Source organism: Carassius gibelio, chromosome A3 (assembly GCF_023724105.1).
Source record: "Carassius gibelio isolate Cgi1373 ecotype wild population from Czech Republic chromosome A3, carGib1.2-hapl.c, whole genome shotgun sequence".
Lineage (NCBI taxonomy): Eukaryota > Metazoa > Chordata > Actinopteri > Cypriniformes > Cyprinidae > Carassius > Carassius gibelio.
Genome location: NC_068373.1, coordinates 25,743,752 through 25,761,481, shown reverse-complemented (window position 1 = coordinate 25,761,481; position 17,730 = coordinate 25,743,752). Strand labels below are relative to the sequence as shown.

The window sequence follows — 17,730 nt, the reverse complement described above, 5'->3', positions numbered from 1 at the left end:
GATGCTACCTGTTTAAGATGCATCAGATGACTTCGGCGTTCCACTGCAACAAACATTTCAAGAACTTCACTGAGATGAGTTTGGAGAAAAGCTCTGTTGTGCACAAAACAGCATTTATCGTTTGAATCAGGGCCTGTTTTATTTCATCTTATTCTAAGAAGATTTTTTTTTTATTTTTTTGTGTGTGTGTGTGTGAACACCCACACTGCTGTGTATTCTTAGCAGAGCAAGTAAACTGCAGAGGAAATGGGGGTGGGGGATGCTACCCGCATAGACAGGTACGAGTGTGGCTGTTTCGCTGACTCAGATCTGTCTGTCTGAAGACTGAAGCTTTTCTAACTAGCTTGGTGGAAGATTCCAACCAACACAGCAGCAGTACATTTGTCATATCACACTTAAGACAAAGTGAATTGGTAGGCCCAACATTCATGACATTATCCAAAAAGAGTTTGATGGGTCTGTGTTGTCAGTGTGATGATGATGTTTGATGTCGTGGTGTCAGGCATGGCTTTAAGTGGACTAATCTGAATAGGAATGTCTTTTTGTGTTTACTAGTTCATCCACAGACTTTTCTTGTGCTGATGGGTGCATGTGTATATAGTTCCTTTGTAGATGTATCCAGTGTTTCTGCTCATTAGCATATTTAGCCTTTCTTCTGTTTTGGTAGGGTGAAACCGAAAGTCATTTGTCTGGATTTTCCTACCCTTTCAATTTCCACTATATAGTATCTGTAAAGTGTGTGGTTTTGTTTTAAAGAGACCAAAGATTAAAATCAGAAGTGTTGCTAATTTCGAAGCTAGTGTTAATAAAAAAAGGTTTTAGCAAATAAACAACAACAATAACAACAAAAACCCCGATTGCTCAAATTCAAATTTCATATCAAGTTACTGATCTTACTATGTTGGCTTGAAAATGCCAACTTACTGAAATCCGATTTAATCTTCTTCTTGAGACCAAATTTTTAAATGTATATCCTCATAGACTTTTAAAGCTACAACTACCAAACTCGGGTCAAACATTCAGACTGGTCTGACTCGGGTTGCTTAACTTTTCTAACTGAACTACACTTTTATACCATAAGACATAATGTGTATTTAAGCTGTCTATTGCTATAGCAAAGCTTAACAACTCCCTACTGAAAATACAGCTAAAACCAAGCTGATTGACTGCTTTGGCTGGTCTTCCAACCTGGTTTTAAAGTGGTTTTGGACACTTTTTAGCAGGCCAGGCTGGTCTTAACTGGCTTATAGCAATTTTTTAAAAAAAACGGAATCAACTGGTTAGAGCCCTGAACGGACCTCAGATTTAGGCCCTAGCTAGGCCCATGTCCCACAGCTTATCAGAATTACCAGCCATCATTTTTGCTCATAAAGGTAAGAGTAATCATTCGTAACTGAAAAAGGTCTACTTTTATTTTTGTGCACTCACAACTTCAACAAAAGGTTGTGCTTTTATAAAATAAAGAAAACAAACATGATGCACTTTCCGCCATTTTGTTTTTAACAGGAGTTACCGAAACTCAGCAAATACATGCCTCAAAGACATGATAAACAGCTTTAAATTACTACTTAACTAAATAAAACAAATCAAAAACAAAAACCCTTTAATTTATTATCATAATCCGTAAGGATGCTTCTCTCTAAAGGTCCATCTAATGAGGAGATGACGAGTATCTTCTTACTATTTGTCTTCTTACTATTACCATGCTGTCGCGGTAGCACAGTCTCGTGTTGTTTCCACCAGTGCTGCCATTTTTTTTAATTACTAATTGATGGATGTCTAAAATATATAAATAAAGTGAAGCCTAAAACAGGCCCGAGGCCCGGCCTGCATCTGAGCTATGATTTGATAATTGGCCTGAAGCCTGAGCCAGGGGGCATACAAATTTAAATTTAGCTGGATTAGCATTAGGACTTGTTTATCATGCAAAAAAGGCTTACAACATGCTTACAATGTGCTAACAACATGCTAGTAAATTGCAAATCATGTTAGAAAAATGTTAACCAAATGCTAGGAACTTGTAAATCATTCTAGTAACTTGCTAATGCTAGTAACAACATGCTAGTAACTTGCTAATCATGCTAGAAACATGCTAGCAACTTGTTAAACATTTTAGAAACATGCTAGCATCATGCTAGAAACATGTTCATCATTACAGAATCATGCTAGCCACATGCTTGTAAACTTGTTAATCATGTTAACAACATGCTAGCAACTTGGTAATTATGCTAGAAACATATAACAACTTGTTAAACATGCTAATATCATGCATAGAATCATGTTAGTATTATGTTAATCATGATAGCAACATGCTAGTAACTTGCTAATCATGTTAACAGCATGCTAGTAACTTGCTTATCATGCTAGAAACATGTTTACAAAATGTTAGTAACTAGCTAATCATGTTAAAAACATGCTAGTAACTTGCTAATCATGCTAGCAACATACTAGTAACTTGCTAAAACATGTTAACAAAATGCTAGTAACTTGCTAATCATGCTAGAAACATGCTAGTAACATGTTAATCATGCAAGAAACATGCTAGTAACATGTTAATCATGCAATAAACATGCTAGTAACATACTAATCATCCTAAAACATGCTAATCATGTAAAAACATACTTTATACCTGTCCTGATGACTGTATTGACCTGAAAACATTCAAACTTTTATCTTTAAAACTATTTTAAATTTCAGTCTGCAAGCTTTAAAACATTTTCAAACTTTCTATTTAGGCTTTTTCAAGCCAACTTAAAGTTTGTCTACAAATTTTTTAATCTAGTTCACTGTTGTTGTACAGAATATCTTAAGGGAATAGGTCATCTCTGTCATTATTTTTCCAAATTCTTCATTGTAAAAGCAGACTTTGTATGATAGCTTTATGTGCGGAACATACTTAAGTCATTACTCACTGATTTTTCACTCTCAAATCTCATTGTTGACTGCATTCAGATTCAAAAACAGGACTTTTAAGCATGGCATGCTGGCTTTGCAGAGACCATTGAGACCAACGCGCCCTGTTCTCGTGTGAGTGTCATATCCCAGTTTCATAATGCGCAATGAAGAATGAGAACTGAGAGCTGCTATGGATGGAAAGATCAAATTCATAATATACATTTCAGTCTATTGATCATGCAAAGCTATCATATGTTTTTAGAAGATACAGATAACAGCATTATAGGGTTGAAACAACAACTACAGAATTTAGAGTAAATAATAAAACATTACAAAACGTTACCGGCTATTTATGTAAGAAAAATACATAGGGTGAAGAGTGTACCTTTCAACAAACAGTTTTACTTTTGTCAGCATAGTTCAAGCTGCATTACAAACAGCATAAATACACCAAATAAATGTTACTTTGGAGCAAGAACAATCGTGGCAACATTATTGAAGGGTCAATCTAAGACAAACTGCTGAAAATTGGCCACTTCATAAGGCCCATCAGAATAAAGATGGGCCCTTTGCAAGATGCAAGCTTAATTTTTTTTATCTTAATTGCCTTGGCAAGATGAAGCAGAAGGGTGCTCCAAAGAACAGTTTTTCACCTAATTGAAGCACACACTCTGGAGGTTAAACCCCTCGAAAGGATTAGAGTATATGGGTGAGCACTTAAGAATGGAATGGAACACAGCCCATCACTGATCAGATAAGCAGTAAGTAAAATAGCTCCCTCTGCTGCCAAAATGTGGGAGTTCAAGTGACACTGCCTCTTTGCCCCCAGCCTGACAATGATCTGAGATCTTGGCAGAGATGCATTATTGATGGAGAGCATGGCAACTGCTGAGACAGTTCAAATAAAGGAAAAGGAAATGTGTGAGATGAATACTATGAGTTATTTTTCTCAAAAAAGGAGACACAAGAGCATTAAATTAACATATTTCAATTTCATTTTCGGCGACATATGGTGAGAAAGATGTTAGGAAAGTGATCTCAGGAAATAAAAGATGGTGAGATGTGAAACGAAGCTGATTAATGTCCAGGTGACGTCACTGAAATCAAGATTCCTTCAGTAACAGAAGCAGACACAGCAGAAAAGCTTCCTCGTCTGTGGAGGTGGATCTGTGGAGCTGGTTTTGACAAAAGTATGGACCTAATGGTGTCTAAAGTGAGGGTGATTGACCTTTTCCATTTTATAGGAAACAGTCACATAAAAATGTGAAAGAACTAAAGAAAAGAAAAGAGGAACACCCACTCAGGAAAGACAGGATGTGAACCTTTAGAATTAGCACTCTGTTTCACGATTCTCTGTATGCATCATTATTAATGCGTAGGATTATCAAAGATCTTGTCATTAAGTCAAGCTTATTTGAGATCAGCTAAATTCTTGCTGTTCGTTCAGTTTAACATTTAAGTTTACCACAGTTTTAAGCTCGTATAGCCACCTGACTGTTTTTGCCAGTTTTACCTCAGAATGTCAAATAACCATTGAAAACTGATAAACATGATTTTGCTTCTCAGTCTTTATAAAACTGTATTTTTAATGTAAATCTAGTTTTACACATTGTCTTAGTGTATTCAGTATCATGATACACTATAAAATCCAGTTACCAGCAATTATTACCTTACCTTAATTTAACTCACAAAAAGGTGTTGCTTGTATTTATGTAGATTTTTGTTATGAAGAGTATTTATACTTTTTTTTTTCCCCTCAGTGTTTGGTGAGGAGAAAACCAAGTTACCAACACAGGGAAGATTTAGAAAAATACTCAATAAATATGTTGCTATATTTGAAAAGAAAAACTAAAAGGAAGTATTATAACCCTTATGAAAATTAACCATGGTTTTAATGTAGTAAATGTGTAGTAACCATGTTTAGTTTTTTGGACCATTGACTACCGTTTGTATGGTTAAATATATGGTAAGTGAAGCAAAACCCTGGTTCATTTGTGGTAACCATAGTTTAACTATGGCTTTCTGGTTTTATTTATAGTAAAACCCCAGTGAGGAAGGCTGTTGTCTGAATGTCCAAAGATTACATCAGTTTGGACGCAAAGTTACAATTTTTCAAAGTTATCTTTGTCCATTGTCTGCGCTATTTCTCTTCTGAAGGTATGAGCGATTAAACTTTCTTTGTAGTGTAAATGTCTTTATATTTTGGTCTACTGTTGTTGCGTTCTTCAGTCGTTTCTTGTTCTTGTTCTACTTTTCTTTTAATGCCGTTTGGTAAACCCACTTAAATAGTTAATTTCTGCCACCTACTGGACTGGAGTGTGGAGCATGATGTCCAATATCATTTCTAAAAAAAAGATACAATATACTTTACACTTCACTATGTGATCTTAAATCATATTTAGTAAGCCCATTGCTTTCATCGCATTCTTTCTCTTTCATATGCTTCAAAATGTAATAGTATATGTTCCACAGTCTCTGGTTTACCACATTTATTGCCATTACAGGATTCATTTTTACCAATAATAAATAGTGAATCATAAAGAGCTGTGTGACCAATACGGAGTCTAGATATTATTGTGTACTCCTTCCTACTTTCAAAGTTATTTTCTTGTTGTTCTGTCTTTTCCATTTCGTTTTGTTTCTGAAACTACCGCCGGTGCCAGTGTTGCCTACTTGTGGCCCAAAATGGCTAATGCTGTCCTCGCGTGTTGTCTGAATTTTCGTAAATACTAATTTCCTAGTTGGAAAATGAACAGAAATGTGTGTGTTTTTGACTGGGAAACTGAGTGAGGTGAGTTGGGCCATAAACATAAAACAAGGCGGAGGAGAAACCATCTGTAGTGCTTGTTAAAGGGTTAGTTCACCCGAGAATGAAAATTCATCTATCTTCCACTCAGCCTCGATGCATCTTAGGTGTATGTGCCTTAATTTTTTCAGAATAATCCAATCCGAGTTATATTACATATTGTCCTTGCTCTTCCAAGCCTTTCAATGTGGGTAATTGGGTCTTTGTTGTCAACAGTTAAAGCACTGAGCCTGCATTAAATGAAACAGAATATATTAGTCACTGATGAATTACTGAATGCACTTTTAAATAAACAGTTATTGCTAGTTTTAAATAAACATAAGTAAATTAAGAGCAGTCAGTGTGATAAAACATGGTTTTAACAACAACAACAACAAAACCAAAAGAGAGTTACCTCCTATGGCTATGATTTTATTAATAGAGTTGTCTGTTTGATTTTTTAAGTCTCAATCATTCAAAGAAAATTAAGCAGTTTTACTAAAATAAAACCATGGATAGTTTTTTTTAATTATAGAGGCTGTAGCATTTCTATCATAAAAAAATGGCCAAAAATGAAAGATTAGGTAGATATTTGAATTAAATGTTTGGTCAATATTAAACAAGGATTGTCTTGCAAGTGTAACAACAGCAATTGCCATGCCTTTGGTGCCCTTTGGAGACATTTGTAATACGTAATGTAGGCCTAAATAAATTAAATCATTAAAAAAATCACTATTGCCTAATTTTTAGTGCATTTTAAGGCATTTTTAAAGGCTGTTGTTCGCTTAGGTCTGTTTTTATTGCCACACTATGTGACAGCCCACCTTAATTTAATATTTGTGGGCAGTTTTCTTCCTTACCATTAGAGGTGCCAGAGTGTTTTAGGTCTCCTTAAAGGGAATGCTATTTCATGCTGAGTTTTTTACACTGTTAAAGAGTTGGATTCCCATGCTAAACATGGACAAAGTTTCAAAAATTAAGTTGTACATTTGAAGGAGTATTTCTGTTCCAAAAATACTCCTTCCGGTTTGTCACAAGTTTCGGAAAGTTTTTTTCGAGTATGGCTCTGTGTGACGTTAGATGGAGTGGAATTTCCTTATATGGGTGCTAAGGGCACTTCTGCCGGAAGAGCGTGCACTCCCTTATAGCAGAGCACTGAGAGCACAACAGACATTCACTTATCAGAGTGAGAGCGTCGCGAAATGTCACAAAAGAAGTGTGTTTTTGGTTGCCAGGGCAAGACAACTCTACACAGATTACCAAAAAAAAAACAGCATTAAGGGACCAGTGGATGGAGTTTATTTTTACAGAGCATCGACGGAGTTGTGCAAGTGTTTGTTCCCTGCATTTCGAAGATGCTTGTTTTACAAACAATGCCCAGTTTGACGCCGGATTTGCACATCGTTTATTTCTTAAAGATAATGCAGTCCCAACAAAAAAGGGTCACGATCGTGTGTTGGAACCGCATGCGGTGAGTAAAACTGCTTCAAATATCTCTGTGTTGTTAACTTAGCTATCGGCGCGTAATCACATCAAGTAAACAACATGCGATGTTGTCATCAAACTGCACTTTCCACATGTACAGCTTAAAAAAAAAAAAAAAAAAAAAAAGACAACAAAGTGGAACTTAGTCATTTTCCAAAACCGCTAAGCAAATATATACAGTTTCAATACATACCACATAGAGACGTCGTTGCTGATGCTGCTCTTGTTAAATTTCAGCCTCTTGATCTGATTCTGGATCATAAATATACGCTGCATCTGACTGTTAGCATGGTTTGTTTTGGTTGATTTTGTCCTCTCTGTAATGTCACAGCTTCCAAACGCTCTCAACGCAAAAGCCTACTGGCGCTCGTGATTCTTTAGCTCCGCCCACACGTCACGCCTCCAGCCGGTCGTGTTTTTCCGGGAAAAATCGGTACAGACTATCTTTCTCTTATGAATACAATAAAACTAAAGACTTTTTGGAGTTATGAAGGATGCAGTACTACTCTATAGGTACTCAAGATTAACAGGATATTGAGTGAAAACGAGCATTTCACTCCCCTTTAAAGGAGCTATGTGGAGGAAGTTTTTACTTAAAAAAATCTTTAAGATAGAGTTTTCATTTGTACATGTATGAGCCAACCATGATGTGAAAAAAAGAAAAGAATGAATCCTCGACTGTCCACCACGGTTGCCTCTATTAGCCTGTAGGCTCAATTGTTTGTGGAGGAGTCGAAAATTCAAAAAATGTGACGTCATGCGCGTTTCTCATGTACTTGGGCTTACAACCATAGACAGTAAAAGAAATGGACACAGCGACCCCATTGGAACTCTATTGAGACAAGTGAAGCCCATTTTTAGCGTTTTTTAGCACTTCCGTTTCTGAGCTTGACGATGTCAGCAACCTGTCTGACAGATGTAAATCTTCTAAGTGGCTGTGCGTGCAAACTGCCATTGTTAATCTTGCAGAGACGGCGAGCTTGAGCGGGGAGTTCTTTGTCGTGAGTGAGCAGGAGTAAGTATTCTGATTAATTATTTTGTATAGTATTTTAAAATGTAACGCCAGTACGCCATATTAAGTTAATTGCCTGCGAGCTTCTCCTCCTGTCTGTATGGTAATGCGACAGAGAGACGAGTGGTTATGACGCAATCGTTAGCCTATTTTTTACAAAAACTGTTTATACGGGGCCATAATGTAACATAGAAGGTAATGGAGCCCTTTATACATTGTCGTGTATCTTTAGAAATAAATAATGGACAAACGGAGTCTTTAAACGCGTCAGATGTAAAGTTATTCGCTGTCAAAGTGACGGCAAAATGAATTGGAGTCAAAGGGAATGCTAACGCAAGTGAAGTTCTGCTAAAAGATGGCAGCCACCACCTGACTTCAACTTCCGGTCGAGTTCCTTGCCCCCTGCTTACAACCGTAAGGCACTCCAGCCATTATAGTAAGCAGTGGCAATAGTGTTTTCAGATGGACTCTGTGGATAGAAAGAAGCGACCAGCCTCTGGCAGCACAATTCAGACACCCACGGATACTCCTCGTAAGTAAAAAGAAAAAAAAAAAAAAGTATCTAGTGTGGCAAAAAGAGAGAGCAACCGGAGTCAGTGGTTGCTGCGGCAACCCTGGTTGATGTGGTCGTGCTCGTACGAGTTTGCGCACTGAGAACGAGCATGAGACTGGCTGCAGTTCCTCAAGGGTAAGACATTTCAGAACCTATGCAATGCTTCTTTAAGTAAAGTCATGTAGACAGAGTTAGCAATAGCAAGCAGCAGTAGCCAGCATGGCTAACTTGCTGAACACATTGTGCTATGTCCTCGTTAGAAAATGCGTCTTTTCAAGCCCAGTCTAAAGGGCTTTTTCAAAATAAATTATATATATATAAATGTTCACATTGCTGATGTTTTTTTTTTGTATGTATGGCCTATGTTTGGATTGATGCTAAGAGTTTAATACAGTGTATATGTATGCATTTTAGAAGGACTCTTTATTGGTGAGGTTACCACATCATGGTCCATATAAAATATGGATGGAACGTTCTTTTTGACACAAGACCATAGTCTGGACTATTTTTGGATTGTTAGGAGCTGTGACTTGTTTTCATTACAAGAGGTTGGATTATTCATTTGCTATCAGCCTACTTCAGTATGGAGAGTGTCTGGACATTGAGGTACTACAGGTAACACTTTTGCACACATCATCTTTTACATGATGAAATCCTACAATCTTACATTGCTCTGTCTGCCTTGTTTTATTTAATTTTTTTAGCTATGTGTAGCAATATTTAACCTGAACTGAACGTTATCTATTTTGTATTTAAAAAATCTGTTGATTTGATATGATCTGTAAATTTTTGACATTTAAACCTTAGTCACGAAGCATTTTCCAATAGACTTAAGCTATAGTAGCTGAAAAGTATTTAAAGCAGGGTTGACAAACTCAATTCCTGGAGGCCCAGAGACTTGCAGCATTTTCTCTGCTCCAACCCCTATACCATGTAGTTTTCAAATAAGCCTGAAGGACTTAATTAGTTTGGATCAGGTGTGTTTAATTAGGGTTGAATCTAAACTCTGCCGTGCTTCAACCCTGCAGGAATTGAGTTTGACATCCCTGATTTAAAGTGAAACAGATGTATTGTTATAGATCAGGGTGCATCCTGTTCCTGGAGATGAAGCTTACTACAGAGTTCAGTTCCAGCCCTGATTAAACAAACCTGTCTTTAATTATCAAGTGCTCCTTCAGATCCTATATAGTTGGTTCAGGCCTGTTGATCAGGACAAGGTTGGGCACCCCGTTGTAGATTAATAGTGTGGGCTAAGTGATGGCTTCCCGTGCAGGGCCAACATTAAAGGGTCAGTGTTTTGCCAATAAGCAAATCTCAGAATTGGGGGCACTCAGGCTAGCCCTAACTGGGCCCGTAAAGCGCCAGTGCATGCTTGTTTGCAAGCGTGTCTAAAGGTATAAGTCCTGATTAGGTCACAAAGGGTTCCTCGAAAGCAGCAGATGAGATGTGCGGAGTGACGTTATGGTTGACGCATCCTTTCACTTTCTTTTCAAAAAGAGGGTCCCGCTATTGAGTCATCGAAACATGATGTCACAGTTACAGAATGATGACATTAGTTTCGAGATCTATGAGATGCATCACAAAGACCATAACACAAAGCTCAGAGGTAACCAAATATGGTTCAGTTTAGTGCCAAGTTAAGATTAAATTACATTCTAAATTACATCAACTTGAGATGATTATTGAACAAATGTCGGTGTTGAAACCCACAGCTAACCAGAATAACCAACATCTGAGATGTTTGCTGATGGATTAGTAGCAATGAGTCAGTGCTGTGAAGCTGTGTTTCTGCTCCCTCACACCCACCTAAATGGAAAGTCTTATCATTATCGGTCTCGTTCTTTTAAGCATATCAGACTACCAGTCTACCGCCAGTATAAATTAGTCATCACAAAAACGATTAAAACAAGGCAAAGAAATGCACATGACACTGGCAGAAGGTAAATATTGTTTATTCCAACAACTGCCTTACACTGTATAAGCTTTTTGTCAGATATACCTATATCATACAATCAGACCTACAAAAAATGAGATCTTGGGACAATAATAAAACAAAACATCGATTCATCCATATTTAGTGATCCCAAAAAGTGACTTGGGTCATACTTTACCATGCCATAAGTCAGTACAATGTCATTAGATCCTGATTTCCAGATAGAGGTCTGTGGTCAAGAGATACATAAGATATACATGGAATGTTATTGTAATAATTTTCATGACATTTCTCATTATTTGATTGTCCACAAATGTCCAACTAATGACCTCATAAGCATCTTGTGGTGTAATCATTTTAGTTGAAATGTTGTTGTTCTCAATAGAACATATAGCTTTTTATATCAGATTTTGAGGGTTAAGAATAACCCTCTACATTAAACAGTCTTTCAAACCAGTGGCATCTGCAAACAAAGGAAGCTAGAGAGTTTCTCAGAACTACTGTCACTTTCTGAGCAATTTGTGAAATGACATTTAACCAGCTGGAGTCAAGATAGTTTTAGTGGATGTATGAAGTCAGCTCTTCACAAAAGGTTTCGGAGTTTCCACAAGTGTTGTTCATTTCATTAGCATGATCCAGTAACATCTCACTGTCATAAAGTGTCATTTTTTCTTCATTCTCAAAGTCTTAATTTTGAATGGTACGCATGTCCTAAAACAGCATACTACTGTTTTATAATCAGCAAAAAGTCATTGTTGTGAAATGTTTTGCTTGAACAGGTCTTTTGTTTAAAGACTCTTAGATTTGTTTCTTTAGTCTAAACCAATGATTTTCAAAGACATTTAAGTACCCTAAAAACATTTTGCTGACTCATGATCAACAGCCATAAATGCAGATAAATATGACAAAATAAGAAATAAAGAACAAACAAGAAAACACACATACACGTGATATTAACAATTATAAATACACTTTCAGTGGCTTGCCACTCTTAATATACCACCTGACCAATGACATATTTGTTGGCGAAAACTTGGAAATAGCATAGTAGCATACTCTGCCACATTAAAAGGATAGTTCAATCCAAATATTGTTGACACTTACTAACCCTCAAGTTGTCCCAAAACTGTATGAGATTCTTTCTTCTGTTCAACACAACAAAACATATTTTATGGATGTCGGTAAGTAAACAATTAGTATGGAAGAAAACACTATGAAGTCAATGGGGACCAGCAATCCACATTCCTCAAAATATCTCGGAAAACTCATAAAGGTTTGGAAAAACGTGGGTAAATAATGAAAGAATATAAATTTTTGGTTGAACTGCCATTTGTAGTACTTGTAGTATGCAAGTCTGCCATTCTGAATCCAGGCTTAATTTTTGTGCTTTGTTGAAGGGAGGTATCCTGATACTCTCCGTTGTGTGCATGTGACCCTTTGCTAAGTCCCCATCTTTGCTGCAACTAACAGCTGTCGCTGATCTGCTATTTGAGACCAGTTTTAAAAGAAAAAAATATAGAAATTATCCAGATATATTGTTGTTGAGGAGCTTAAAATAGTGACCCAAGATACCAAAAGAGAAAACAAGTGGTATTTATCGCCCTTTCTTGTTAAATAAATCTCGACATGTTCATGCTAGATAAATTATGTTGATCATAATTCTCAAACAAATGTGTCGTCAGTAAGGAGACCTAAATGACTTTAACTAACTTTTCTATTGACTCAGGTGTTGTAGTGTGGACTAAGGAACTCACAATACCAAAGTGAGAGTGTTTCAGAAATATTTGGAGCAGTTCGGGGCCTTAGCAAAGGGTCAGGTTTCACACAAATACATATACATGTGTATATATAAAGTGCGTCAATAGGGTGCCAATTTTACATTGGTAACATTCAGGATTCGGCCATACTTGGACATTCAGTGACACTTCATCCATTGAGTGGGGAAAAGGTCAAATATAGTGCAATAAAGGAAGAGAGCTTTGGAGATGTCACTTTAAAAAAAAAAAAAGAAAAAAAAGCTAAGATGTAAAACACATAAAACCCAGCAGATCAGTGCGGAGTGAGTCCACATTCAATACTGTCACAAATCCATTTCAGTCTTTGGTCTAGATTCAGGTTTAACTAAGCTTGATCACACCCAGGTAGGTTTCTGTGTGAGAGGCCTGGATTTTGGCTTCCGGATGGCAAGTCACATGCAGAGTATCATTGCTATCCAGGGGAATGCCATTAGCTAAGAAGATAGTTGAGAGTTTTGATCCATTGATCAGACCTTTTAAAATCTCTTGTCGTTTTTCTGATTGCAAAGTGATTGTATGGTTTGCTTTCTCCTGAGGGTGAAGGGTGACCTGCAGGTACAGGAAATATTGGCCGTACTCTTTCACCATCAACTTTTCCTTTCCCTCTCCCTTGATGAAATCAGGACGCACTGTTTTCCACCGAAGTAAATTCACCTTGTCTGAGACTTTCCCTGTGAACAGAAAGACAGAAAGGTCATGCTAACAATAGATCAAATAACTGCTGTTCTTCTGAATGTTCTATTCATCAAAGAGATCTCAAAAAAAAAAAAAAAAATCACAGTTTCTACAAAATATTAAGCAGCACGACTGCTTGTCAACATTGATAATAATAAGAAATGTTCCTTGAGCAGCAAATCAGCATATTAGAATGATGTCTGATGGATCATGTCACTGAAGTCTGGAGTAATGATGCTGAAAATTCAGCTTTTTAAAACATATTACAAATGCAGTCTTGGTAAGTGTTAGAGGCTTCTTTCTGAAAACATAAAAATTGTACTGACCCTAAACTTTTGAAATGTATTATATATGTAAATCAGACAAACCTATTTCTAGACTACATTGTGCTATAATTCTTATATTTTGCTGTATAATGTAAATACATGGATACATTTCAAACTTTTTTGAATTAAGTGTCCAAATAGTTTTTGTGGCTACATTACAAGCTGAAGACAGATAAAATGAACTCTTTAAACTCTAAAAGCTTCAAAATGCTGACTTACAGTTTGGTGAAAATACCATTAGAGGAGTTTCTTTGATGTTAGCTTGGATGATGTTTCCCGGAGTCTGTTGGCGTAAAAAGAATTAGAGAATATCAAGGCCTTTAATCTTTCACACATTCTCTAAAGCAAAATATAGTACAATTTTACTAAACAAAACTAAGAAAGGAATGTCCATAAGGACTTTGAATGCATTGCCTGAAATTTTAACAAAGTTGTAAAAACCTTGAGCATTAAGCATTTGTATAGCATTTAAGATTTTATAGATTAATAGATACAGTAGTTAGATGTTGCTAAGGTGGTTTAATTGCAAGGCTAGGTGGTTGGTATGATGTTCAGGGTGGTTGCTAGGTTCCTATGGGTGGCCACTAGAGCACTGCCACTTATTTTTTCCTTCCAAACATTTTGTTTTTTTCCAAATGTATGTAAAAGGTACGATTGTGCAATATGTTGTGCTTCTGATGTCAGACAAACAGAACAAAAAACATTATCAGGGAAAAGGATGGGTGGTGGAGTGGCATTTCCCCTCAGTGGAATGATGTCATGATTGTTCTTCTGCTGTTCTGCGGTTGCTGGTGTGCCTTTACCAGTCCAATACGTCTACATCTATTCGTGTGTGTGTGTGTGTGTGTGTGTGGAAAAAACTTTTAAAGAGAAAGTATAGTTTCAGACCTAAACCAATTTCGTTTTCAAGCATCAGAATCAGGTTCTTATATCTTATAGGTGTTACTTTTGAATCAAGTCACCAGTTAGCATTTCTTAAACTAACAGCCACATTTTAATCTTCTGAAATATACCCCAAAATAGAATTTCTTTATTTTTTTTTATTTTTTTTTGACTGAGCACACTAGAATAGTAGTTGAATGAGATGCATGTGACAAAACTGTAACACAAAACCGATGATAAAGTGGAATTGCATCACATGCTGATCTGTATCAATAGAGAGTTTCCTCTCTTATTTTCTGCTGTGCTGAATTGTTCAGTGCACAATATGTTTTGACGTTCATTTGGGAACAATAGATCCGACCTTCCAACTGGCATGATATCATGGCTAATTACTCTCCACAGTTCAGATAAACAAAAGCATCTTCTGCAAAGTCAGATCGTGCCACTGCGCTGGAAAGAGATGATGACTGATAGTGATATCTGCAATATTGATACCGAGTTTCCACATTGTTACCAAATGAGCTGTTTCCTTACTGTATACAAATGACTCACTGTACCGTGTGGTCATTGCACGGTTACTTATTGTAAGAGTACAGATCTTTTTATACACACTTTCACACTTAAGAAAAAGGGTTCTTTAAGAAACTGTTCACTGAAAGCTTCCTTATGATCCCAAAACTGTTCTTCAATTGAATCGCTACTAAAACCCCCTATTGGAACGTGTATTTTTAGAGAGCAGTTACTAAAATTCAAATAGCTATATGTCGCTATTTACAGTAGGGTACAAAACCGCTTCTGTGAATAAATTCTATTTTAATATATAGTCATTTGAGCTTATATATTTCAATCTGTCGTGTCTGTAAATATAAGTGTGCTGTGATTACACACATCTGCGGTCTTGAGTCAGCAGCCGCTGTGGTCTGAGTGTATCCCACCAATATACAGATACGCAATCCACAACAGAACCCGAAACAATGTAACCAGTTCACACAATACAATACCAGTTAGGAGTTTATATTAATTTTAATTTTAATTTTACTACACATTAAGTTTTTCCCAGTGATGCCATAGAAGAACCATTTTCGGTTCCTCAAACAACCTTTCAGAGAACCATTTTTTTTTCTCTTAGTGCAAATAACATTTTAATACTTTAAACAATATTTATTTTCATTATAAGAAACCAATGGAAAGGTTCCATGGATGTTCTTCATGAAGCCATCAATGCCAGTAAAGAACCTTTATTTTTAATTAATTGTAGATTACAGATCTCAACCATACCTGCACTTTACTAGGAGCTGGTGATTCTCTGTGGTTGAAGTGGAGAGTTATTAATGTTCCCAATCCTAGAGTGAGCAGGGTGGCCCAAACAAGTAATCCCTGGATCAGTCTCCTCTGATGGGCCAAAGCACCACCACCACCTCCCCCCCTGTCACCCATTTTACCGCTGCAGTACTCGGCAGATAGAGACATGGTGCCCGACAGCCTCAGCGCAGGTCAAGTGTGAGAGACGAGTGAGCAAACTGAACCGAAAACACTGGTGAGGTTGCGAAGCCTGGGATTGATGATGCAGAATGAGCGTGGCCTCCACCTCTCGTCTTCTGGTTGGCCCGTAGACAAACCTCAGAATGTGTCAAGTTTCCTGTATAATGGCTCGGTTGATTGTGTAAGTGAGTGTCTGTTTTCCTGCTTCTCAGCATATGACAGGTCCTACAGTTCTTTTAATAGACTGCTGGGAGTTTTTATACTAAAAAACATCCCATTCTCTAGACCACATGTGACACACTACATGAGACCTGTTTTGAAGCATATACCATGTTGACGTATACAGGTGCAAGTTTAGGTGTTTCTTGCCATAACTTGTTCTGACATGTTCAGAACATAAGGAAGGAGTCCTTTATTGTGGTAGGCACCACATTTACCACACCGCTTTATACCAGTACTAAATTGAATGTGCGATGTGTATTTTTTTTGCATATGTTGTTATTCTGCTTAAACATGTTCTGACATGTGTTAACAAAAACATTAATACAGATAACTAAGATATCCATAAACAGTTTATGTTTAAGACATTATAGGAAATGTGAATGGATCAAACATTAAAAAAAAAAGCATGTTAAAATTACTGAATTTATAAATTTATTCCTGTGATGCAAAGCTGAATTTCCAGCATCATTAATACAGTCTTCAGTGTCACATGACATCACATGACGTCTCACAAAACGTTTCTTATTCATTTCAAATAAAGACTTTAGTTGGAAATGCTCCTAGGTCATCGCTCCAGCACAGTAGTATCATCGTGACAGAATACCGGACCCACCAAAGAAAGCGGCGCCCCTTCTCCCAATTTTATTTCCTGTTTTTGGAAAAGTCTTTTGCTTTTCTTGTTTCTCCCCATAGCTATGGAGATAGCCACTATAGGTCGGTCTGAGTGCCGAGGTCAGGGCTCCTGAACTGTCTGCTCTGCAATGGCTCCCTAGTTTGCCTGCTCCGCCATGGGACCCAGATCTGGTACCGCCTTAGAGGCATCCCGTCCAAGCCTGTCCTGAGGGACCTCCAAGGCGCTGTTATGTGGTGCATAATGTCACGTCCAAGGACTGTCTGCTGTTCCGTGTATTGTTTTGCTCCCCATGTGGTCCCCATTACCCAGTTTCTCCCATGTCTTGATTGTTCATTAATTTAAGGTGTGTCCCGTTATATTCCATGTGTATTTTAGCCCTGTGTTTCCTGTTTCCGTTATCGTTTGTGTGTGTGTGTATGTGTGTGTGTTGTATATGTTTACTGTCATGATGTGTACTGTACATGCTGTGAGATCCAGTCTGTGGTCTACCTGTGAAAGTTTAATAAAACACATGCTCTGAATGAATGACTCTTGTCATCAGCCAGATAAAGTGTTTCATGACACCTGCAGAAAAATAATAAACTAATAAACCACGAGGCGAGAAATGATGGAATATCAACATTTTCTAAAGCCTCAAGAGATTTTCCCAGCTTTTAAGGCCCTGGGTGAGATAATAAATAAGTGAAGAAGAAAATCAAAAGAGGAACCTCGCTGTTCAGATGTGTTTGATCGAGAGGAACCGAAAGAGTCACAGAGGAACATTTCAAAGATGAAGTCATCTATCTGGGGCGAGTGCGGTTGCTGACTGGTCATTCTTGTGGATGGATCCTCTGCCTCACCAGAGGAAGTTCAGAGCTTAAAAATAAATTAAATTAAAATTTAAATACACCTGTGTGGGGACGTGATAGGAAAGTTATGAACGGTGAACATGGTTGCATGTGTCCACGACAGACGTTTCTCTCCCCTACTCAATTTCTATCCTATATCAACTGACCGTGTTGACATTACAACTAATACGCTTATGAACTAAGCTGCAGAGGTCCAAAAAGT

General features: G+C 37.3%; 1 protein-coding gene across 1 annotated transcript; it reads right to left on the bottom strand.

The window, feature by feature from the left end:
• Positions 1-10,665: 10,665 nt before the first annotated feature.
• tnfsf18 (TNF superfamily member 18) lies at positions 10,666-16,030 on the bottom strand. Its single transcript, XM_052552696.1, has 3 exons — positions 15,621-16,030; positions 13,680-13,743; positions 10,666-13,130 (listed from the first exon to the last, which is right to left on the bottom strand). The coding sequence occupies exons 1-3, from the start codon at positions 15,810-15,812 to the stop codon at positions 12,781-12,783; spliced, it is 606 nt and encodes a 201-aa protein (XP_052408656.1). The 5' UTR covers positions 15,813-16,030; the 3' UTR covers positions 10,666-12,780.
• Positions 16,031-17,730: the final 1,700 nt, after the last annotated feature.